Here is a 24,202-nt window from a genome sequence, read left to right on the forward strand (position 1 = left end):
TTACACATTCTAACCCATCCTTACACATTCTAACCTATCCTCTCTCATCCTTACACATTCTAACCCATCCTTACACATTCTAACCCAACCTCTACCATCCTTACACATTCTTACCCATCCTTACCCATCCTCTTCCATCCTTACACACTCTTACCCATCCTCTTCCATCCTCACACATTCTTACCCATCCTTACACATTCTTACCCATCCTCTCCCATCCTTACACATTCTCTCCCATCCTTACACATTCTTACCCATCCTCTCCCATCCTTACACATTCTAACCCATCCTCTCCCATCCTTACACATTCTTACCCATCCTCTCACATCCTTACACATTCTTACCCATCCTCTACCCATCCTCCCTCATCCTGACACATTCTAACCCATCCTCCCGCATCCTGACACATTCTACCCATCCTTCCTCATCCTGACACATTCTTACCCATCCTCCTCATCCTGACACATTCTTACCCATCCTCCCGTATCCTGACACATTCTTACCCATCCTTCCTCATCCTGACACATTCTTACCCATCCTTCCTCATCCTGACACATTCTAACCCATCCTCCCGCATCCTCACACATTCTTACCCATCCTCCCCAGATCAAATCATTATACAAAAGGTACGAAATTATACATGGTCATGCTGAAGAAGCAGATTCATTGTATAACTTTGAACCTATAGTTTATTGATAAGAAAACTTATCAATGAAAGGAATATGACCTTCTTCATCATCTATGAAATTTTGGGCGTCGTACGTCAACACACTAGGTTGTTGACCTCATGTCTACATTTTTCCTCTGAATAACACGCACAAACTCGCGTGTAGACAGCAAAATTGGGCAGCAGTACACTGCTGACTGTGGGAGCAGATCTATGTGTTTGTGTGCCCTCCCCACAACACGCAACACAAACAATGAAAAGATGTTGGAGTTTGTGATTTTGTGCATTTTTAGTTACGTATCTTTAAAAGCTTCATTTGCCATCAAAACAGTACACAACAGAAAAGTTAACAAACTAAACATGACCCTCAAAATGTAGGCTCGTTCATTGCTATGGTGGAGTGATGGGACAGGATGGGTAAGAATGTGTAAGGATGGGTAAGAATGTGTGAGGATGGAAGAGGATGGGTAAGAATGTGTAAGGATGGGAGAGGATGTGTAAGAATGTGTAAGGATGGGTAAGAATGTGTAAGGATGGGAGAGGATGGGAGAGAATGTGTAAGAATGGGAGAGGATGGGTAAGGATGGGAGAGGATGGGTAAGAATGTGTAAGGATGGGAGAGGATGGGCAAGAATGTTTAAGGATGGGAGAGGATGGGTTAGAATGTGTAAGGATGGGAGAGGATGGGCAAGAATGTTTAAGGATGGGAGAGGATGTGTAAGGATGGGAGAGGATGTGTAAGAATGTGTAAGGATTGGAGAGGGTGGGTAAGAATGTGTAAGGATGGGAGAGGATGGGTAAGAATGTGTAAGGATGGGAGAGGATGTGTAAGAATGTGTAAGGATGGGTAAGAATGTGTAAGGATGGGAGAGGATGGGTGTTAAGGATGGGAGAGGATGGGAGAGGATGGCTAAGGATGTGTAAGGATTGGGGAGGATTGGTTAGGATGTGTGAGGATGTGTAAGGATAGAGGAGGATGGGAGAGGATGTGTAAGGATAGGGAAGGATTAGTGGGAATATGTGAGGATGTGCAAGAATAGTTAGGGGTGCATACGTGTGGGACCGCTGTGTAATGTCTTACATGTGAACGCCCTCATTTGCATACTCGGGACAACTTAAAGCCGTAACCGAAATGTTGTTTCCAGCGCCATGTTGTGGTCAAAGGTCAAGAACGAAACCACTCAGAAAATGGATTCTTCACTACAAAAAATATTCATATAATATTATTACCAAAAGGATATTTTAAGAAAACATTTTAATTTTCATAATTTAAAAATATTAATTTGCAACAAAGACATAACGTGTTTGTGTCTACTGCCTACTATGCATATGTTATAAAACATTTTGAACAGTCGTTTACCCCTACACTTTGACCACATTGGTTTACTCCATTTTGGAAGTGGCGGCTGGAATGAAATCTTGGTATGTCCACAAGTTGCCTGTTTTCTGTGGGCTTCATCAAGTAATTGTCAACATGATAGTTTCATCATTAATGAAATAGCATGTAAATAACGTTAAGATGCACATTATGTTGCGGATTCAGGTCAGAAACGCCCATTTTCTTTGCAACGTACTTACAATACTAAGCACAACACCAGCAAACTTTTGATAATATCATGATTGTAGTACGATGCAAAGAAAATGGGCGTGTTGTTCTTAAGAATTTGATGCAACTTTATCATGTTCAAATTTGTACTTTATCTGTGCAAATTTGAAAGAGTTGTAATTAAATGTGACAATAACACCATCCTAGATCTGTACTATGCGGTCTGTGATATTCTTCCAGGAAATGAAAGTCCTCTTTCATCAGAACCATGATTAAGACGGAGAAGCATCTGCGTCTGAAGACAGGTACCGGCCGGACGGTCCGGGTGGTGAGGGAACACTACCTCAGGGATGACGTGTCCTGTAACAGCAGGCTGTGCATGGCCGACTGTACAAACGGTGTGTTCTTTAAACATTAACTGCTGTACTTGAACATGATCATGTTTCTGTTCAGGGCTCTAGCCAGCTCAAAATGTTTTTCCGCAAGCCTAGGTCCATGATCGCATCTGCACAGGGGAGCTCCGTAGGTATTACACAAGCACCAAAGCCAAGCGCTCGCAATCTAGTAGGGGGTCCGTTTGCATGCTCCCCTGGGGAATTTTAGATTTTCAAGCCAATTTTGATGTAGCAGCTTTTAATCCGAAGGTAAAGCATGCCACTGCATAGTAGGAAATAACAAGTTGTAAATACTAGTACCATCATTTTTCTGTTCGATGAAAACACCAAATAATTGACGTCTCTGTAAATGTTGCTGCTTATTACAGAAGGTCCAGGCCTCCTGCCAAAGGATGTGACCCACTACGTAGTCCCAGACTGCCAGGTTACGAGGGATTATCTGGAAATTCTGGAGTTCCCTGAGATCAGGGGAGTGCTGTTCACTGGCACTGCAGTACACAGTGTAAGTAGAATGAGCTTTTTTTGCTGTTGTTTTATTTTAAAGGGTCAAATTGGCAACAAAAAAAATGTTGAATTATGAATTATGGTATCACCAATGTAATTAGAATATTCTGAAGTTGTGAACTATGATTGAACACAGATGCAGCACCAGGGTGGTAGACGTGCGTACAACCGGCTGAGGACTCTGCTGAGAGACCCCCGACAGGAGTGTGCAGTGTTTGCCAATGAGTTCCAGCAGTATGCCTACTGTCCCAGGGAACATGGGGAAACTTTAGAAAAATGGCAGTCAAGGTCAGAGTGCTTTTTGTAATGGACTGGTATCTGGCTTCCCTTATTTTTTAGAAAAGGGACTTGAGTCTGAACTGAATTTTTTTACCATCAGCACAATATAATGAATCACGGTACTGTTACAAAAATTTACAAGACTTAGTCTTACTTTTCCAGGTCCACTTACAAAGCAGCAGAGTGGTACTATAACCACCTGGCAGGACAAATCCCTGTGGTGGTGCTGTCAGAGGATCCACAGGTATGTATTAGGCTTTACCAGGCTTTCTCAGTCATACAGTTTCTGTTGTTCACATATAACTGTATGAAAATGTCATTGCAGCTACAATCCATGACAACACCTTGAATATGTTTTTTAAACCATTTCTTCAATATGTTATATGTTTCGTCTGCAGATCCAGGAGGAGTATGGCCCCATGACACCTGGTGTCTTTGTTGTAAACATGGGAGAGTATCTGAATAACTTCTGGCCTGACCTTCAGCCTGCACAGGACATCTATGAGTCCCTAGTAGCTGGTCTTCAGGAGAAGGGAAAAAGTATGTTTTTTTTCTAGTCATAATCATCTGTTCAGTTATTGTATGGAGTAAATATTTGTAAGGTTTTGTGGTAGCTCAAAAATTCTAGAAGTTTCAAATGGATGCAGAAGGCATGTATAACATCATTTAACGTTTTGTAAACATATGTGATATAAGATACATTGAATTATGAATATCTTATAACAATGGACATACTGTACCCAGGTACAGGTAGTAAGGAGTACAGAGACTACCTACCTGTGGAGGTGGTGGAGGCAGGGATCAAGTCTGGACGGTACCTCCGGGGAAATTTCCAGGTCAACAAACACAGGGCACAGCAGGAGGCCTTCGTCAGGATGGCAAGGTGTGCAGGCAAAATCAGTGCTGTGTTAACCTGTTTTTTATGAAATACTAGTAGTCAAATGTCAAATAGCATTTGCAACAGTGTACCTATGAATGACAGGTGCAGGCCAACTTTTCTGTCTTCTATATGATCCTCACTCAATAGTAAAGATGTACCTGTAATGAATGAAAGACCAGCCATGTCAAGAATGTTTCCATTTTTTAAGTCCTCATTTTTGTATTTCAGTTCTTCAGGTGGGAAGGATGTTGAGCTCCACACGGATGTCATTGTTGTTGGTATGGCTCTCAGGTAAGACATAGACATGTAAGACTACTCGTGCTCTTATGAGGAAGGTCTGGTGCACCAGATGTATTTCATCACATATGCATCTATATGGAAATTCCAAACTTTTCAGTTGTATTTTGTCATAATAGTTTTGAATAAAAACAAGAGTATTGATGTAGGGTTTTCATGATGTTGAATGACAATAGAATTTTGTGCATCAAAATGTCTATGCTCCATCCCTGGTAGGAACCGTGCTGTCCATGGTGACACAGTTGCAGTGGAGCTACTGCCCAGGTCAGAGTGGAGAGGTCGCTCTACTGCCATCACAGAGAACACTGAAGGTGAGAGAAAAACATCTTTGTGAAGATGGTATCTAAACCATTGTTCAGGCAGTCATTTTTTATTTCCCTGGTTTTGGAAAAAGTAAATCTCAACCAAACAATATTGTTTTGTGTAGATGATTTGATCATGATATATTTGAATGTCTATATTTTCAGGTGTTAGCAGTGAAACAGAAGAGGAGTCCAACAGCGTGATGCCCACAGGAAAGGTTGTTGCTGTGATGCAGAGAAACTGGAGGGATTACGTCTGCAGCTTTGCTGAGGATGAGGAAACTCAGGGTCAGAAGAAGAACCCTGGGAAGGTAGGGACTTTGAATTATACTTGTTGAGTCATTAATTATACTTACTATCATAAACCTGTCCTTCTGTCTGTGACAAAATTATTTTAACTCTGTCCTTACTGCCTTACCCCTTTACCAATAGAGAATTGGTAACCAAACAGGTACAAAATGTACTTGAGTGTGCTTAAGTTTAATGACACAGATGTATCTACTATTCTGTACAGGTGTTGGTGATCCCCTATGACTACAGAATCCCAAAGATCAGGATCAGCACCAGACAGGCAGATCAGCTCAAGGATCACAGGTGGGAATAGTGGCAGGTGTTTCATTCAAAGAATGTACTGAACATTCTTCATAAGTTCTTTTGAAGCAAGTTTGCTAGTTCATTTCACACTTATATATTGAAGGTAACTTTTATATAATGGAACATTATGACTGACATTTATATCTTTGCTTGACAGAATCGTAGTGAGGCTGGACTCCTGGGAGGCAGACTCCCAGTACCCTAACGGCCACTTTGTTCGATCGCTGGGTCGGAGTGGAGACCTGGAGACAGAGACAGCTGCCCTGCTGGTGGAGAACAGCATCTCTGTGGCACCCTTCTCAGAAGGGCAGGTGAGGGAACAGTCTGGTTATCCTCTTATCTCTTTGATTTCCCTCCCGTCGACCCGCCACCACCACTGTTAGAATAACGTCCTTGTATGGTACAATGTAGGTGTTTGGAACTTCAAGCATCTCATCGTCATCAATCCTCATCCTGAGAATCTGTTGACTATTGCTACATGCATTTATTTTGTAGTTGATAACTCAGAAATGTACAATGTAGCACTGTGTAATGGAGTTACAATAGTGGATCAATTACCATGTTAGATACTGATTCAGAAGCAATTACCAACTCAGTTCTTTAGGTCAGTATTGGTAAGTCTTTAAGTTGTTGGAATATTTGTTCTCCTTGTTCGATAATCAGTATAATGTTGGACTGTTCAGGTGAAGGAACTTCCCACAAACACAGAGGAGAGCCCCTGGGTCATGCAGCCGGAGGAGGTTGCTAGGAGACGGGACCTGAGACACACCCACCTCATCTTCAGCATCGACCCAGTTGGCTGTGAAGATGTTGATGACACATTGTCAATCAGGTGTGCTTTCATAAACACAGTATTTTCTTTCACACTGATCAATGTGGTTGGTTATCGATGTTGCAGGTTTACCATTACCATGTTTACCTTTTTTTTAGGAATTTGATGTTGATAGTCTCTGATATTTATTTCGTCAATATTTCAACAATCATATGCTTAGAATGTTGGTATATTATGAGGGCCGGGATTGGACGGGACTTATACAAAACTCTTGCGGAGGGCACAGAATATATCTTGGAGGCAACATGCCACTCTCGAAAAAATTTATGGAGGACTCCCAAGACTGTCTCAAAAACTCACCCACCGTCGAGTTATGTTCGCTGGACATTGTTTCCGAGCCAAGCAAGAAATTGTTTCATCTGTACTCATGTGGAAACCACGTGGACGAGTGCACTCCAGAAGTTTGACATTCACCGATACCTTAGTTAGAGACACTGGAATTGACTTTGATGACTTAGAAAATGTAATGCTTGATAGGGCTGTATGGAAAGAAATCTGCACTAGCTTAGTCCCGGCTGTTAGCCGATAGATGATGATGATGATTATGAGGGCCAAAAACCGTTACATATCTAGTGACGAGTGATAGAATATGCCCTGCATTTATTATTTTTTTGCCCAATGTAGGAAACTACCAAATGGCCATCTTGAGCTAGGAGTCCACATTGCTGATGTTACCTACTTTGTGAGCCCAAACTCCCTCACAGACCTGGAAGCCAAGGCCAGGTGAGTGGCACCATTGGTTTTCAAAACACTTTAATTTGGACAGTTGAAGTTTTTTGCCATGTGTCTTTATAATGTACATCGCATTGATCATCTACATGTACCAAGTGTCAAGAAGTAGTGAGAAATGTTGAAAAAAGTCGAGTGTTATATATCTTTCAGGGCTACTACAGTCTACCTTGCAGACCGGCGGTACGATATGTTACCCAGCATCCTCAGCGCTGACCTTTGCTCCCTACTGGGGGGTGTTGACAGGTGTGTTATCTTATTTTGACAACTGTAAATCTCTTGTCCATACCATTTTGTAAGATATATCTGTAAAGTATTTTAAATTTTGTAAATGAGACATAAAATCCTGCCAGGTTTTGCACTATATTGAGCCTAACTAGGAGTCGATTTCTACGGCTTCAGCTTGTACATGGTCCATTTGTTCCACCACAGATATGCCATGAGTGTCCTCTGGGAACTGGACAACAACTACGAGGTGCTTGATGTTTGGTATGGCAGAACTATCATCAAGTCTGCATACAAAATGTTCTATGAGGTGAGTGGGATGTATACCTGTAGATACAGATTTTATTGTACACTGTATACCCCATAAAATTTATTACACATCAAAATTAAAATTAACAGTTTTAGGTTAGCAGCGTACCTTGTATAAAAACATATCTGTTGTTGCAGGCAGCACAGGCTGTACATGACAGGAGACCAGAGGAAGAATTGATCCAGAGCATCCCAGAACTGCATGGCCTAGATACTGACACTGCCAGGAACAGGTCAGTATTCTCTTCTCTGCGGCATTGTCCTACTCAACAATAAATCATTGTGCTTTCTACTGTACCTCTACCTTGCTTTAAAAATAACTGAAGAATATGATACTTATGTAGAAAATTGAAGTTAAACCAAGAATATGTTTGATATGGTGTAATGAATTCTTAATTTTGTCCCCCCACTCCTTAAGGCTGGAGCAGATTCGCTGGGCAGTGGACAGTCTGATGGACATTGCTGACCACCTGCGGGCAGGCAGGCTGCGGGAGGGGGGTCTGGAGCTGGAGGGGGTGGAGGTCCAGGTCCAGCTGGGGGACAGCAAGGAGATTGAAAAACTGGTGCCGAAACAGGTCAGTTTCACACACCGTCTGATGCTATCATGGGCATTGCTAATCTTTTTCTACTTTGCTGCTCACTATATTTTTCATAGCTATCAAAATTTTAATCTTTTTTTGATTACGATTGAATTTTGAAATATGATGTTGTTTTTGTGTGTACAGCCCTTAGCAGTGCATGAGACGGTAGCAGAGTGTATGATATTTGCCAACCACTGGGTTGCCAAGAGGATAGCAGAAGCCTTTCCTAACTATGCTCTGGTAAGTACTTTAGAGTGCTTTATATGTATTGGAGCAAATACTGTGTGAGATGTGTTTGTTTTTTCAGAATTTTCAGTTCATTTCACTCACTCACTCACTCCGTCGAGACTCGCTCGGAATCTTTCATGACTAGATGTCTCCATAGCTCCCTGTTGTCCATCGCTGCAGGCAGCTGGCAGTTCATTTCACTTCACATAATGCAAATATCATGGCATGTGACATGTCTCCTTTGCCCTCCCCAGTTGAGACACCATCCCCTGCCCAGACAGGAGCACTTTGAGAGTCTGGTGGAGTGTGCCAAGGCTCAGGGCTTCTCTGTGGACACCAGGTAGGACACAGAGTGTATTGTGATGGTTATTCCATCCATGTCACAATAGCATGATCTTGAGACATGTTCTGCAAAAATATAATTGTATTTGCCTCAGTGTCACTAGCAAAATACCACAAAAGATGACAATAGTCCTGAGATTTATTAAGAAAAGTTGAAGAGATGTGAAAATATATGTTTGTTGTTTCCATCCATCTACCAGTTCCAACAAAGCCCTAGCAGAGTCTCTGGACAAGTGTGTAAACAAGGATGACCCTGTTGTGAACAAGGTACGGCCAATATTTCAAACCGATAGTCTAACATTTCAAACATTTTATTGACTAAAGTCTGTGACTAAATTAAACACTGACAAGACGGTAGATGGTACTGCTGTCCATCAGTTCATTGCATTTTTTTCTCACTGCTATGTAGCTCTTGCGAACCCTAGCAACCCAAGCCATGTCCAATGCCCAGTACTTCTCAACTGGGTCTCTGCCCAGGGATCAGTACTTCCATTATGGTTAGTGTTGGGTACAATTTATTACGTCAGTTTAGAACGTAAACTGCACACAAAACAATTGTATTGTTTATGAGACAGGCAGTCATTAGATGTAAGATTTGACATTGCCACACTTTAACTGAAGTTAAATGTATGATGGAGATTAGCCGATGATGGTGCATTGATCATGACTACCACAACAATGAGAGATGAGGATGTACCAGTACATGTATCTATGATATACTATAGTAAAGACTTACAGTTCCATTTCTGTTCCCTCCATGTAGGCTTGGCTCTTGATCTGTACACCCACTTCACCTCCCCCATTAGAAGATATGCTGATGTTATTGTGAGTATTGCTGAGATTTTTGCACATTTGCATCAGTCATTTGAAAATCTGTCTAATTTTGGATACAAACTGCATACAGTATTACCGGTAACTCCAGTACTTTCTACTTGTGCAGGAAATGTGTCTCTGTAGAATAGACCTCAAAGGTAAAAAGTCTGATTCTCCCCCAACAGGTGCACAGACTGCTGCTGGCTGCCATAGGTGTGGAGGACGAGAGGTCAGCTGGGGTCGTCAAGAACCAGGAGCTGGAGGAGCTGAGTCAGCACATCAACAACCGCAACAGGGTGGGTTTGTGTGCACACTCAGTTCTCAGTTAGTAGGATAAACAGGATAAGGGTTATCATAGCTAGGAATCACACTCATTATTGACATGTACACATTATCTTCTTACAACATAGGAAGAATACATGTAACTATATCTTAATTTAAAGTTACATGTTGGGCTGCAAACCACAATACTATACAATGTACTGTACATACATCACTGAAGTCCTCTGACTTGCAGGCTGCCCAGCACGCCCAGAGAGCGTCCACAGAGTTGTTCCAGACCTTGTACTTCAAGGACAAGGACCCAGAGGACGAGTGCTGCATGGCAGATGCTGTGATCTTCTCTCTAAGAGCCAACGGGGTGCTACTCTTTGTACCAAAGTGAGTTACTGAGTCTCATGTCTTGTGATCTGAAGATCCATCTACCCAGGTATTGTCAGAGTTAACCCTATCAAACATCACACATAGCCACAACTATTTGCGGTTTTGACAAAATTTGTCATTTACAGATATGGAGTAAAGGGGCCGCTGTATCTGAAGGACAAGGATGGCCTGGTGGTGCATGTAGAGAAGGATGGGGCAGTGTCATACACATCAGGTAAGGATGGTAGCTGTTAGTGTTACCGGTAGTCTGTGATATGAATCTTACAGTATTCTTTGGAGTGTTACCTAGTAGTGCAAAGTTTTTAATCAGCCACAATTGTATGGACCATGAAGTGTCAATGTGCTGATGTAGAGCAGTTAATGTCAGACTTTCTCTGCCCAGGCACACTCAACAGAAAGCAGTTTGAAGTGGTGGCACAGTCAACCAAGGGGTCCACATCATTCAGACTCTTCCAGCATCTCACTGTAAGCACCATACTTCTAGATTTTTGGGCGGTTCTACACTGTACATTCATGCTCACAAAACAGGTGATATTCATATAATGGTACAAGTTGCCCACATCATATACGGCTTAGCAACTTGTAGATGATCGTACTGCCAGTCATTCTTGTAGTGGCCAGAGAAGACACTCATGCCTGTTGTTTTCCAGGTGAGGATGTCCCTACAGAAGTCACGTGCCCATCCACAGACATTGACCTTCACCTTGGTGGCAGCAAAACCCTACAAACCTGACCTTGAGAGGGTCAAGGGTGAAAGTTCAGCACCAGCTAGAACTGATGTAGTTAAGGCAAGTGCTGTCAAGTTCTCTAAATGCTCAGATATTCCATTCGTTTCCAGTTTACCATGATTGTGCTCATGTCTCATGAGCTGTAAATTTTGTTTGATTTCAAATACAGGAAGTTAAAAGCAGTTCTGCCGACACCTCAGCATCGCAGAGTTCTGACACCACTGCCGCCATGGGGAGTGAGTTTCCTGAGCTGTTGTGTGAATACGGACAGTCCAGGTCATGTGACACCCTGTACGGTCTCATGGAGGGGTTCCGAGAAATGAGTCTGGCTGAAGCATGATAGGAACACCGCTGCTGAAATACGTGTAAAGAATCAAAGAAGTGGGGAATGTTAAGAAGATTGTATAAAGATTTGAAGTTTGCCCTTTTGTACATAAATGCATGTAAGAATGTGATTGAATAAAGTTGATTTGCTACTCCAGAAAAGGTAACTGTAGTGTCTAGAAACCCACTCACATACACAAGACAATTGCTGAAAGTCTTGAATACAAGTTCTCTGTCAACATTTAATTTCCAAAATTACATATCATCTACTGGCTGTTCTGATAGATTTTCCTATGTGCTAGACAGCAAGTACATGTTCAAGGAGGTAGTTGTGAATTTTGTTAATGCCCAAAAAATCAACAGGAAAGGCATCACTTCTTCAAAGTCAGGGAACAAATAGTTAAGATAGGAATTTCTATAAAATTCACAATACAGTACTTTGTTAAATTCTATCAATCTATCAATGACAACCAAAAAGCTTTTGTATCAATCTAAGGCCACACCAAGTAAATTTTATGGATGACGTCCGCGCGCGCATAGATTTTGGCCTGTTCCTAGAAAAAAAAAACAAGAAATTCGGCTTCCTGTAACTATGACCAAAGAGTCACGACAGTGCCCCAAATCGTTAGATTGACGTGAAACCCGTAACGCGAAATGGGTAAAGAGCACATGCTTTGTTTCTGCAGGCCTGCAAAAATGTGATGAAAGAAACAGGAGAGGACGACAACTGCTGTTCCACCTGATTTATTGCTGTTTTGATGATGAATAAAAGACTTCTTGCTTGTTAATCTGTGTCACCTCATTCAATTTGTGTCCTAACATTTGTCGTCTCTTAGTATATTTCTAATCTAGGAATCTTGTTTTTTAGGGCCCTTCTTGTTTTTTTCTCGCCCTCTCGCATTAGATATAGGGTCTCCAAAGGACGTCATCCATAAAATTTACTTGGTGTGGCCTAATGTTTAAAAGGGTGATAACTGATATGGTACTGTTAGTTGTAATGGGAACAAATGTTGGTCACATGAGGAAAAACATACTAACTTGCTGGTATAGAAACCTTCAGAAGGCCTCTCACCAAGAAGGCTTAACAACTCGATCTCCCTGCATCAATATTTGGGTGCACTCCCAGTAAAACTTTTAAGGAAAAAAAGCTGATTACAGTTATGTCACATCATGGTATTATGTCTGCTACTTTTTTAATACAAGAAGAAAAGACTGAATGACTACAACAGCTATGATAACATTTCCATCCTGCTACAGTAACATCTTATATACATACATACAGCCCATCACAGATCCTCATCATCTGAAGAAGCCTGTTCATTTGGGCCGTTCGACTCTACTGGTTCCTGATCAACAGTGTTATTTTCAACTACAGTTTGTAGATGTTCATCTGATGGTTTGCTCTGGCTATTGACATTGTCCTCCAGATTAGAACTGCTTCCTTCATTTGAATCCTCATCAGGCTCCGCAGCACCAGTGGTGTCTGGTGCATTGTGGGATATATGTAAATCATCTCCTTGGCTGGTCTCCTCAGGAACAGGCTGTGAGGAGGTTTCCATGTTTTCTGCAGGTGGTTGTATGTCCTGCTGAACGTCGTCGGCGCCTTTGTTGGAACTAAAATCATCAGAGCCGAGTGAGGTGTCCATGGCAGAACTCTCATCGTCTGGGGCACTACTTGGTCCTGGGATGGCTGAAATAGAAACAAGATTTAGCTGGATGTACCCCAACTCTACACAAGACACACCTATTCCTTTAGTTATTACCTTGGCTAATTACACGTTGAAGTGTACTTTGGTATTAATTTGCAATTATATATTTATATCTAAGAAAAAATCAAAGTGCTGTTAACATGTTGACATATTTTGCTTTGGCCCCCCTTTTGGGTAGGTTCAAACAATGGCTATATCTTACACCAGGGTCAATCTACTTCCAAGTACCCTCCTTCTATTGTATCTATATCTAGTATTGTATCTGTAGTCCTGCCAGAAACAGTTCATTTCCCCACCGTCTTCCTGGGCCTGCTGCATGGCCTGGAGCCGGGCTTTCCTGCGCTCCTCGGCCAGACGTCTGTTCTGTTCCATCTTCTCCCGCTGTTCTGCAGTCAGGCCGGTAGACTGGCTGGGGCCGGGTTGGGACGGAGGCTGGGCACCAGAGTCTGTGTCACTGCCTGCACCTGCACCTCCACCTGTACCTGCACCTGTACCTGCCTCGTCAGCCTGGTCCTCATCATCTGGAATTAAGGGTTGTGCCATCAGACGAGCATGGCATCAGACATCAGCATACCTACATACATTTGTACATGCAATCAAATGTACCACAAGAGCTACCTGTGGTACAAATACTTGTACTGTGACTACCAGTACCAGATCAGATTTTAAAATGTACTTTTGAATCATTACATTGTCATTCATGAATGGCTTGAACAAGTATATAATAGTATAATATATTATTTATCACTGTCAATGCATTGTCAATATGCTTGTGCATAATGTACACAAGACAACAAAACTGCAATACTCAATTTCACCACTAGGAGGCATCACTGCACAAGCTGTACCTCAATATAAGATACATTTGGTTGGAGACAATGAATTGCCCATGTTACCTCCTCTTCTGACAAAGTCCTCATCCAGGAGAGGCATGCCCATCCGCAGCTTCTCCATACAGACCTGGAAAGAGAAGACATCTGGAACTCAACATTTTACACCAGTCAAATTCTTCATTTTGTATCTAAATAGTCCTGTCTTTATGTTACATTGAATGATTCACAGCACACTCCCATTTAATGTACGAGTGACTGAAATGAAGAACTTCAAATGAAAAACATGCAAATACAGTTTCCCCTTAATTGCAACAAGATCCCTTTCCGCCCACGTCCTGTTAACAAATCACGGGTAAACATCACCAGGTAAAATGTGTGCTGCAGGGTGATTGATACTACCGGTAGTCATTATCAAAATGGCATCAAATGTCGTTGCTGCAGGAAGTGTAGGTGGAAGAGTATCAATGTTTACACTGTCTACAGCAGTAACACAATCAGTCAGATGTTACTGACTGGTTTGCATTACACTTTCATAGCTTGGGGGCAAAAAATACACAGGAAAGACATACATCTGATAAAAATTCACAACCTTGCATTACCACGAAAATTGAAGTGCTGTTACTGGTAATAGCAGTTGTCATGATGGAACCTTTTTTGGCCCTAAATAGTTACAACTACATTTGTAGGTCATAATTTGGAAGCTGGATGGATGCCTACAATTTGGAGGCTGCTGTGTAGTTAATTATACCTGCTGCTTTCAATACTGCTTGGCTATGCCTATAGTAGTATATCTGGGCTATCGCATTTCCTGATAATTCCCATTCCTATTCAATCAAGGGACCCACATGTACAATTAACTCCATCCTTTTCTCACATTTTATTGAATGGCATCTTCTTGTTCAAACACTCAACCCTGCCCTACCTGTACAGGTTTCTTCTGTCCCAGCTGTTCCACCTTCTCAATGACGTCGTCGAAGGTGAGTTTGGGGAAGAGTCGGTGTGCCCAGTGCTCCATGGTTCGCATCAGCAGCTTCAGGTCCTCCGCCTCGTGACCCTTCCCGGCAAACTTCACCTTGTCAAAGTGCTTGGGCAGGGACGGGATGCCTCGCTCACCACACAGCCTACACACATCATCAAATACTATAATTGGTTACCGCTGTAAATTCATTTACTTTTGTGGTAGGAGGGAAAAGGAGACTTTCAAGATGTTAAAGTCTGTGCTAAAGAAACTAAACAAGGTGCTAAACAATTCTGTAGTGGAGTGCCACAACATGTACAATACGGGTACATGAACATGCAGTGAAAAGAGAACAAAACCACCATGAAAGATTTACAGTAGTTGACTGTGACAATATGCCACGTGAGATGATATGAAAACCATAGGATTAGGAGTTGCAGGTCTTGATCGTGAGAGATACTTATAAAAGTTGTACTATAGAAAACTATTCTAATATTAATAAGGACTGTCTCAGTACAAAAATATAAGCTTTTGAGCGATGCATGTGGTGAATAACTTCTCACCTTTTAGCGTCTAATTTTGGCTGTGGCTTCCTGCGTGACTTTTTTCCTGCCATCGGCACGTCCTCCATGGCTGCCAGCATCTTCCCTCCGATGTCATCTGTGTCTTCTGCATTAGACATTAAACTCAGTACCATCACTACATCTGTAGGATTTTCTGCCAGTAACTTCTTTTCTATAATCTACCCACTGACTGGCCCTCACTATCCCATAAGGCAACAGACAATGCATCTAACAGGAAATTGAAGACAGTAAACGAGACAACCTTTTCTAGGACCTTTGACTCATCTTCCTGTCAACATTCTAAATGTGCCTATCATGTGAAATTTAACTACAGAAACACAAGAAAACACATACACAAATAGAAAACAAAACCTCAGAACACAGATGTGACAACATCAGTAGCAAGCACTGACCTCCATTAGCCATGGCATCCCCCTGCCCCCCGTCCTCCCCATCCTCTCTGGCAGGAGACAGGGGGGGCAGCGGTGGTGGCAGGGGAGGGAAGTCATCATCATCCTCCTCATACTCAGGCATGTCAAACAGACTGTCCATGATGTCTGGGTCCATGATGTTAGCCATCACAGCTGGCTCCGTCCTGGGGAACAACATCCAGACATTCTGTATTCTTTCATCACGCACTCAGATGAGAAGAAAATTATACAAGAAAACTAAGTTGACGCTCTCTGGATGATTAAATTACCATTATGAAAAACAGTCAGACATGTACTAGTGATCACATTTGCATATATGGAAGACCATCATTTTGGTGCTGCGTTGATAATTTTTCCCGTTGAAAAATATCCCGTCTACATTTGTACATTGTATAGCAGTCACCAGTTACTTCATATTTCAAGTCCCTTGACCATGAGAGGTCACCATTAACAGCTTTGATGATAGACCTACTACAAAATGTTAGATTTTGCCAAGCTACGTACCAGACAACATTTATTTCCATCATTCAATTTGATGCATAAATCTCAGTAGACCGGCCAGACGTGAGTAAATATTACCCAGTAGTGCAATCCACATAATGACAAAGACATTTTCCTAGAAGTGTACGAGTACTTGTCGCCTAATAGAGTCTGGCAGACATCTTTACTGTCTATAATCAGCCAGAAAAAAATCCTAGGCTGCAGACAAGCTATTCCTTTTTGGTACACCAATTGTCAATGCCATAATAAATTACATCAATACATGTAATACTACATGCCATGCTTGGCACAGCACCTTGCTTTGACCCCTTTTCTGTGTCTTTTATTACTAGTTTGAATTTAGTGCTCCAAATATAGCTTGGTGCAATAATGGCTTTCTGTGTTTGTCCAGTTGTACAGTGAAATAACGATCATGACATTCTGTGTATGGCACAGAAATTACTATAAATATATTCTGAATAGACCATGTACATGTACTTTGGCTGGCAGCAATCTCTAAGGTATTTGTGATCATATAAAAAGGACAGACAGCACCTCAAATTGGTTTGACTCAAACAGGTGCCCCCAGAGCAATTTGCAGGATTTCTTTCACAGCATATGGTCAAATAAAGGTGGCTCGTGAAGAATTGTTAACAACCTGGGATTCCTCCCCCAGATAAATATGTACTGCAACATACTGATAAAGATGACCACAAACCATATTTTCTGGTCTTTAACTGCCATAATATCACACAAAATGAATGAAAAAATCCCTTTCTTGTATTGTGGTTGAACTCTATCATGGCGTTTGTTTAAGGGCTTTTCAAGAGGCAGCTGAGTGACCAAAGCACTTGTATATAAACGCACCATTGTATACCTCATCATTTTCCTACGGCAAAAACACTTCTTCTGTTCACTGCACATATCATCCATCTTTCCTATCACAGCCCATAGACGATTATGGCTCTTCAAGGAGTTAAACTGAATGAGAATTACTCTCACCTTCCAAACCATGACAATATACAGGCTAGTAGAACACTGTATCTTACCAAAACGCTGCTGCTGCCTCTGGACAATATCCACCCTCTCCAGCGAACATGATGATTAAAACTGGCTACTACTGTGTCTTCCAAGGCTTCTTAAAGCTTTTGTTGACGTAGGCTAACCTTCAAAAGGCTTTACCTACCCTATCTCCATCAAAATGAGAAGGCCAAAGGGGAACGGTGACGTAGTGTATCTTTGGAAACGGTGATGTTGAGTGTCTGGGAAACCAGATTCCTTCCCCACGGTATGTTCAACAGTGATAATATTATCAGTATCATGTAGACAACCTGTCTGAACACAGGCTGAACAAAATTAATATCATATTCTCTGTTGTCTATGCATCTGATCAGACAGGTTGTTTACATGATACTGAAAGACTTAATACTGATAAACACGTGTCATATCTAGTTTCACAAAAAAAAATTTCAAGTGCATATTGTGATATGATAATCCCGTTCTTAAATGTGTTGTGAGGATAAACAAAAGACGTCTGTTAAATAGAATTATACCTAGCTATATAGGGCAAGCATTTGTATTTCAGGATGCCCATACAAGAAATTAGCATGACAGTAATTTTGATAAAAGGATGGGAGCTACAGAAATAGAAACTCATGACACTTTACCGGTGACAACCATAGCTTAAAGTAAAAAGTGAAGTTAAACATTTCAATATCATGTTTTTTTGTCTTGGAAGATTAGATAACTAGTACATTTTTTGTGCAATAGACGTTTTGATACCAAGAACCAGCTAATTACATTTAACATGGCATGTTGTAGCCACGTCACATGCACAGCCGCATGAGCTTCCTGGATATGGTTTGCCTCCATTGGTTGGCTGGTGAGTAGGAGAACTGTTTAATGCAATACGCTCATTCAGACAAAATCATTCAGACAAAAACATATTCACTAATTGCTCGAGAAAAATCAAGGCACAAACCATGCTTCCTAATTTCCTAATAAAATGTGATCCCAGTTTTCTTTAATTATTATAACATATTTGTATAATCATATATTTCAATCAAATCCTTAAAGTTATTACATTTACATGAATTGCTCTACAAACACACGTGGAATAACTACCAGTAGCCAGGTGACCGTTCAAAGGGGTGTTTAACCAGCTTCAATCCTACTGAGCCTTTTTGACAGCCTCCCAGACGGCCCTTCCAATTACTGTGGTCCTTTGTGAGTGAGGTAATTAAAACCAAGTATAATGTCCTTGTTAAAACCAACTATGTTTTCCTTGCTACAGATGTTCAAATTTCACTCCCATTAATTTTTAAGGTGAAAAAAATGACCATAACCACATCAGAAGTGTGTACCGTACATGTACACAGAACAGCTGCTCTTACCTTAGGTGTGAAATGATGTAGGGAACTATGATCAGGTGTGAGTGAAACAATATATGCCTGCCAGCAGGTAACATTAGCTTGTCGTTGCACACCATAGATTAATATGGCATGCAAAGGAAATATTTATATGAGCTACAGCATGTACCTTAGATCAGCCAGGTGGTTTTAGGAGAATTTGGGAGTGCCAAAAATACAGGTCCCTATGCAGCACCATCAGTTTGATGAAGAGGCTGTTGATTGCCTGAAGCCTCCACTAACAAGGGGTTACCCTCTGGAGCAGCCATTATCACTAACAATGGCTGCTGCAGATGGGCACCAAATAATTGCCAACGTGAGTACAAATAGGCATACAAAAAGGCTTCACTACACATGATCATATGAGAATAAGGCCATCTTGTCCTGACCTGTATATAATAAGGTTTGTAAGTACTTGTGGATGGGCATTTCAAGGGCCTATTTGGATGTCAAGAAGCAATTTCTTAAAAAGTATATATTTTGTACTAGTAAGTTCTTTATGTTTTGGGTAGCAGTATAAAGCTTCTCCTGAAGGCAGTTGAGGGGGAGGCAGGTGATCTCTCTGTAATATTCTTAACCTTATGGCCACATTTACTGATAGTCAATCCCCTCCTTTATCAGTTTAAGAAATTTTGCCCCTGAGTCAGGACTGCAGGACTGAAACTAAGCTCTCTTGTTGTAAGGCAGTAACAGGATGAATAGCTGCAATAATTCATGGGTTTTTCTATGCTGAAGCTGGCCTGATTCTAATGGCCTGGCGAGTTTCAGTATGTGGAAACCCATGAACAGATGCCAGCTTGTGCTCACTGAGCCGTGAGGATATACACGTACATGTACTGGGTGGGTGGATGAGGCTTTGGTGAATCGTGACGATCGCTTTACCAGAGTTTCCTAAGCAGGCTCACGTACACTCCAGTAGAGACTCAGCTGGGAAATACGTATGTCTGGGGATCACAGGGAAGAACATGTGCTGGCTTGTGTGTGTGTACCCAACTGTGACGTGCACAATTATCTATTATAATCCATTATTTCCATAAAGAAAGGAAATATTAACAAAACAGCTCAAATGCACATGTCCTAGGTTTAAATGCCACGTGTCAATGCATAGAGCAACGGTAATTACATTATAACTGAGGTATTCATTTATGTATGGATGGAAGGTTTCTGCCTGTGCTTAGTCATTGACGAATTCAGGAGAATGGTGAAATTAACATCTTCTCAACATGTTATGCAAAAGTGCCGATCATGCAGAGTGTTATGATTTAGGGCAATTAAACACCAATTAGAATTAAAATGGCTGATTTTGGCCTTACACAAACTCATAATATACTTTAAATACTGCATCTGCCTGGAGTATAAAAGCTCCAGGTTTTTATCTATTTTTCAATCAACCAAATGACGTGACCTTTACCCCCTATAAATTAATGACTTGAGTTGACCTAATTTCAAAGCTACCTACTGATCAGGCTTCATTACAAATACAAGTACTGTTGTATCCACTTGATACAATTGTTTGCAGTTAGACCTAGTATCAGTCATCAGTTAGACAGAAACCTACTTCTTGAAACTGGAAAAGAAAAGCATAATTATTCTGAACGCCATGAAACCTGCACCTAGCACCTCCTACGGATATAAATTATTTGTGTAGACGACTTGAAGCAACCGCTGACTTCGGAAGAAGTCATTGAACGGCGATGACTATTAAAAAATATAAATAAGGTTTCTTCCACGAAAAAAAATGCATTACCATACATGTTCACATATTTTGTGGAAAAGTTTAAATTATACCACGACTTTGAACAAATTATAGTTGCACCAAAAGCGAAGCAGCCACAACCTCTCTGTAAAAACAGCCAGAAAGTCGTAGAACTACGCAAATACGTCCTTGAAATCGCCTTCATGGATACGCCAAGGACCTTCTCTACGTGACCTGCTTTCGCATATAGCCGTGAGAGATAAATGGAGGGAGAAAATGGAAACTAAGCTTACCTTATCTCGATAAGTGTCTTCAACCTCTCCTCAGTCCCGCGCGATTTCAAAATGCCTAAATGCCATGCGCAATAACCTTTGACACGAAAGAAATAAACTTTCCTCCTACTTTTCCCTGTGAGAAAATTTTGCAAATCTGAAACATTAAATCTTATCTTCTAATCTAAACGAATTGGACTTTCAGGAATAAGGATTGTGTATGGATTCAGTCCCTTTTGGCCAGACAAACAGCAAGTGTACTACCTGCAGTTTTTATTTTTCACTCTAGAGGTCGCTTTTCAACACTGCCAATTTTCTGCTGCAATGTAAATTTTTACCGCCAGGGGTCGCTTCTAGGTAGTGCGCATGTCCGGAAGTGTCCTTTTTGTTACGCAAAGGAAGGACAAAATTTGTTCGGGAAAGTTCGCAGTTGATATAATATATTGTAATAGAGGGACAGGATTTGATTTAAGACATGAGCTTGCACGATTTATTCCGAGGAATATTTGGGTTTCCTGGTGGACGAGGAGGCCGACAACCACCACCAGATTACTTGTAAGTAAATGCTGTTTTTCTCATGTGATCACCTGTGATTTTGTATCAAGGAGGTTACCTCACATTTTCCTACAGAATCAAATTGGCACTAAAATATTATTTTGCTTGTGAACTTCTTACACTTTGCAAGAAATACCCAACTTCAGACATGACATGTGTATGTTTCCCCCCAGTGATGAGAATGAAGAGTGGGATGATGATGATGATGAAGATGAGGAGGACCATGACAGCTTCAGCCATGACTTTGGAGCCTTTGGGTTCAGGGGTGGGCCGGGATTCGAGGAGTTTAGTGGTGACGACTTTGGGATGTCGGACATGATGAAACACTTTGACGAGATGTTCCACACTTTTGATGAACTGTTCCGACAACTTGGCACTGTGGAATTTCCACCTTTACCACCTCCACACAGACCAGGTAGTTTCTATGCGTGTCTTATGCAACCCTTTTGCTAGTTGCATCACAGGCATTCTGCTGATTTTACTTGGCCAGTTGTATCAAATCTATGATGACAGTAATTTGATAATATATCCTTGGTTACATCAATGACATGTAAATTTAGTTCATCCAAATTAAATTCTCAGATGAAGATTGTGAATTAACTCATGTTGATGATGATTCTGCATTTAATGCTTAAAAATTGCTTCATCTAAAGGTTGAGTTTTTTCGTCTATAACCCTGCTGAAGCGAGCGCCACAGCCTGTAAAATAGAACAACATCAACAGTTTCACTCTATAAAATATGCTTCTAATATTTCAACTCTCCAGCAATCCAGCGATGTGAATTGACTAAATGAAAGAAAATAACTCCAGATCAGAAGCCCTTAAGGACTGGACCACTCAATGCTACTGTTGTTTTCATGCTCTAGGTGTTCCGGGTATTGAACCTCCCCCATCAGGACCTGGACATGAAAGGTCCCTCAGAGACAAAATGTTGAAGGAGCCAGGAGCAATCCCAGAGGGAGGAAGTAGCAGAAGTGAACAGCCAAGAAGTGAACAGCCAACACAAAAGAGATATCCACAGGTACTTCTGAAATTGGTTCATGATGTCCTATTTACTGTGATAACTAAACCACTGCGAGGAAATACTGTATGCTTGATACACGCTGTGGTATCATTACAACAAGAAAATTTAAGTTGCAGGTACACCAAAGAATAGCCTTTTGTCAAAGCTATGAAAGAGGGACCATGAAAGTGTTACCTACCATAAATGATGTTTTTCTCCTGTTACATTCCAGTTTGAAGACTTCTGGAAGAACCCCTTTGGCCAGCTACCCCCTTCTCCATGGGAGAAACCCCCCTCCTCACCTCAGGACAAAGTTGATAAAGGTACACATTAATGAGCAGTATTATGATGACTATAGTATGATGAGCTGTTTAATGTGTGTACACTGAGCAACATGACTGACACTTAAATTTATATTTTCCATTTTCTTGACGATTGAGTGAGAACGTGACCTGACGAATGTGTAATTCAAAAACTTTGGTGAATAGTATAGCAGTAACAGCATATCTTATATAAAATAATCTTATGTTCTTTGTGCCAGATCTGGATGCCCAAATCTCAGCATCAGACCTGGAAACAGTCCTGCCCCGACAGCAGCCGTCACAGCCACCGCAGGGTCGCTCGTTCTTCAAGTCCATCACCACGACGACCATCAGAGGCCCAGACGGGGTAGGTGATGGATATCAATGAAATGTATCCAATTCTCAGGGACTATTAAAGAACGACTATGGTACAATGGCAAACAGTATACATCACATTTGATTGCAAAGCTGAATGGTAACCATGCATTTCACGTGTGTTATGTTCGCCACTATTTTAAAGCATCATGGGTGTTTGTTGTCTCTGTTCCCAGAAAGTAGAACAGAGGCGAACCGTGCGAGACGGGTCAGGAAATGAGGAGACGGTGGTGACGCGAAACGATGGTGACCAGACGCACACGGTTGTGACCAGGAGAGATCCCTCTGGTAGGGAGGAGACTCGGGAGGAGATTTCTGATATAGATCAAGGTGAGAGATGTACAGGGAGACATTTGTGTTATTTTCTGTACAGTATAGTAATAGGATTTATTCAGGTGGCAGTTACTAAACTGTTTCTGAAGTTCACACATCAAACCAATGCCATGCATGATTGGAGGAAGGACTGTCTTTATCTTTCAGAACGGTTGATGATTGGGGTGGGTTATTACACTAATGCTTAACTTGTACAATACTAAGTCTTAATCATACTGTCATGTCATCCTAGGGATATCAAGTCATCCCGATGACAGATGGCCCCGGAGACTGCCTGACCACCGACCTCCCACCCTGCCAGGTCAGCCACGCTTGCCTGACGACAACACGGCGTCCATATTCTACAACCTGTTCGGCTCCTGGTTTGGAGGGAAGTAGTTGCCATGGTGATGGAAATATGTGGGCAGCTTTACAACATATGTGCAGAGACGAAGGACAAAGTCAAACAGCCGGCATTCCAAGCCTGGTGGAGGCATCTTGCTGCTTATTGTCTCTAACTGGACCATATTCATATAAAAGTGGAAAAGATAACATGTAAATGTTGTCCTTTTATCATTAGAGCTCTGAGAGTTTTACTGTGACACAAGAGAGATAAGAATATAAATGATAACAGCCAACAAGTTGCAGAGAACAGATTATTTATTTACCAAACTGTACGACAGTGACAGCATTTTGAGCATTTTCTTTGTGGTACTGAGGAGTGTTTCACACCTCAAACTGTTTCTACTTCATTTACATCTGTTGTAAGCTTAGCTTCACATTAGCTTAACAGTAAAACCTTCCATATTTATACAATAGTAAGCAGTACATGTATCTTCTAGTCCAAAGCAATCACTCAGATCTCCTGTGTATGCAGTTGTTCCTGTCTGACAGGTAAGGATGTGGCCAGGAATCAGACAGTTGTAGTTGTGGAGGATGAGGAGGGAGGTACTGGAGCTGTGTAACTGGAATGAGAAATGAATAAACATAAGGTTGAAGTTTCATGCTTGGGTAGAGTGGTACATGTCTGGCATATGTAAATGTCTGACTGCTGCTGTGTTTTAAGG

General features: G+C 41.4%; 4 protein-coding genes across 6 annotated transcripts in view; 2 read left to right on the top strand and 2 right to left on the bottom strand.

Moving 5' to 3' along the window:
- Positions 1 to 2,044: 2,044 nt before the first annotated feature.
- LOC109480749 (DIS3-like exonuclease 1) lies at positions 2,045 to 11,396 on the top strand. Of its 3 annotated transcripts, none has more exons than XM_019783028.1 (29): positions 2,045 to 2,089; positions 2,454 to 2,611; positions 2,977 to 3,110; positions 3,249 to 3,400; positions 3,554 to 3,635; positions 3,790 to 3,931; positions 4,136 to 4,274; positions 4,500 to 4,562; positions 4,785 to 4,879; positions 5,036 to 5,181; positions 5,385 to 5,464; positions 5,622 to 5,775; positions 6,148 to 6,296; positions 6,921 to 7,019; positions 7,179 to 7,271; positions 7,458 to 7,560; positions 7,698 to 7,792; positions 7,978 to 8,134; positions 8,285 to 8,380; positions 8,623 to 8,708; positions 8,911 to 8,977; positions 9,120 to 9,207; positions 9,474 to 9,535; positions 9,709 to 9,819; positions 10,041 to 10,183; positions 10,312 to 10,400; positions 10,569 to 10,651; positions 10,837 to 10,974; positions 11,084 to 11,396. In XM_019783028.1, the coding sequence occupies exons 2-29, from the start codon at positions 2,482 to 2,484 to the stop codon at positions 11,252 to 11,254; spliced, it is 3,147 nt and encodes a 1,048-aa protein (XP_019638587.1). In that variant the 5' UTR covers positions 2,045 to 2,089; positions 2,454 to 2,481; the 3' UTR covers positions 11,255 to 11,396. The 3 variants fall into 3 exon arrangements, with proteins under 3 accessions (XP_019638587.1, XP_019638588.1, XP_019638589.1); XM_019783029.1 differs by having other exon boundaries at positions 2,075 to 2,210; XM_019783030.1 differs by lacking the exon at positions 2,045 to 2,089 and adding an exon at positions 2,095 to 2,115.
- Positions 11,397 to 12,196: 800 nt separating this feature from the next.
- LOC109480751 (TIMELESS-interacting protein-like) lies at positions 12,197 to 20,731 on the bottom strand. Its single transcript, XM_019783033.1, has 7 exons — positions 20,610 to 20,731; positions 15,715 to 15,896; positions 15,302 to 15,407; positions 14,703 to 14,901; positions 13,844 to 13,907; positions 13,244 to 13,468; positions 12,197 to 12,928 (listed from the first exon to the last, which is right to left on the bottom strand). Exons 2-7 carry the CDS (start codon positions 15,878 to 15,880, stop codon positions 12,525 to 12,527), a joined length of 1,164 nt encoding a protein of 387 aa, XP_019638592.1. The 5' UTR covers positions 15,881 to 15,896; positions 20,610 to 20,731; the 3' UTR covers positions 12,197 to 12,524.
- Positions 20,732 to 20,942: 211 nt separating this feature from the next.
- LOC109480679 (HCLS1-associated protein X-1-like) lies at positions 20,943 to 23,534 on the top strand. The gene is made up of 7 exons (XM_019782908.1): positions 20,943 to 21,143; positions 21,317 to 21,558; positions 22,010 to 22,164; positions 22,379 to 22,469; positions 22,688 to 22,815; positions 23,000 to 23,153; positions 23,389 to 23,534. The coding sequence occupies exons 1-7, from the start codon at positions 21,064 to 21,066 to the stop codon at positions 23,532 to 23,534; spliced, it is 996 nt and encodes a 331-aa protein (XP_019638467.1). The 5' UTR covers positions 20,943 to 21,063.
- The window catches only part of LOC109480750 (gamma-tubulin complex component 4-like), a 29,967-nt gene continuing 29,154 nt past the window's right edge, over positions 23,390 to 24,202 (bottom strand). The window contains exon 18 of the mRNA XM_019783032.1: positions 23,390 to 24,100. Coding sequence (XP_019638591.1) covers positions 24,049 to 24,100 — 52 coding nt within the window. The 3' untranslated portion in view covers positions 23,390 to 24,048. The remainder of the gene's footprint in view (positions 24,101 to 24,202) is intronic.

Source organism: Branchiostoma belcheri, unplaced genomic scaffold (assembly GCF_001625305.1).
Source record: "Branchiostoma belcheri isolate BF01 breed outbred unplaced genomic scaffold, Haploidv18h27 scaffold52, whole genome shotgun sequence".
NCBI lineage: Eukaryota > Metazoa > Chordata > Leptocardii > Amphioxiformes > Branchiostomatidae > Branchiostoma > Branchiostoma belcheri.

Bases quoted from the DNA above. Each gene is read 5' to 3' on its own strand.
- LOC109480749 (XM_019783028.1), top strand. From the start codon at position 2,482: ATGATTAAGACGGAGAAGCATCTGCGTCTGAAGACAGGTACCGGCCGG. The intron at 8,381-8,622 runs GTAAGTACTTTA...TGCCCTCCCCAG, and splicing joins CCTTTCCTAACTATGCTCTG to TTGAGACACCATCCCCTGCC. The intron at 10,975-11,083 runs GCAAGTGCTGTC...TTTCAAATACAG, and splicing joins CTAGAACTGATGTAGTTAAG to GAAGTTAAAAGCAGTTCTGC.
- LOC109480751 (XM_019783033.1), bottom strand. From the start codon at position 15,880: ATGGCTAACATCATGGACCCAGACATCATGGACAGTCTGTTTGACATG. The intron at 15,408-15,714 runs GTCAGTGCTTGC...TGTCTAATGCAG, and splicing joins GGATGCCATGGCTAATGGAG to AAGACACAGATGACATCGGA. The intron at 14,902-15,301 runs GTGAGAAGTTAT...TGATGTGTGTAG, and splicing joins CCAAAATTAGACGCTAAAAG to GCTGTGTGGTGAGCGAGGCA.
- LOC109480679 (XM_019782908.1), top strand. From the start codon at position 21,064: ATGAGCTTGCACGATTTATTCCGAGGAATATTTGGGTTTCCTGGTGGA. The intron at 22,470-22,687 runs GTACACATTAAT...TCTTTGTGCCAG, and splicing joins TCAGGACAAAGTTGATAAAG to ATCTGGATGCCCAAATCTCA. The intron at 22,816-22,999 runs GTAGGTGATGGA...CTCTGTTCCCAG, and splicing joins CCATCAGAGGCCCAGACGGG to AAAGTAGAACAGAGGCGAAC.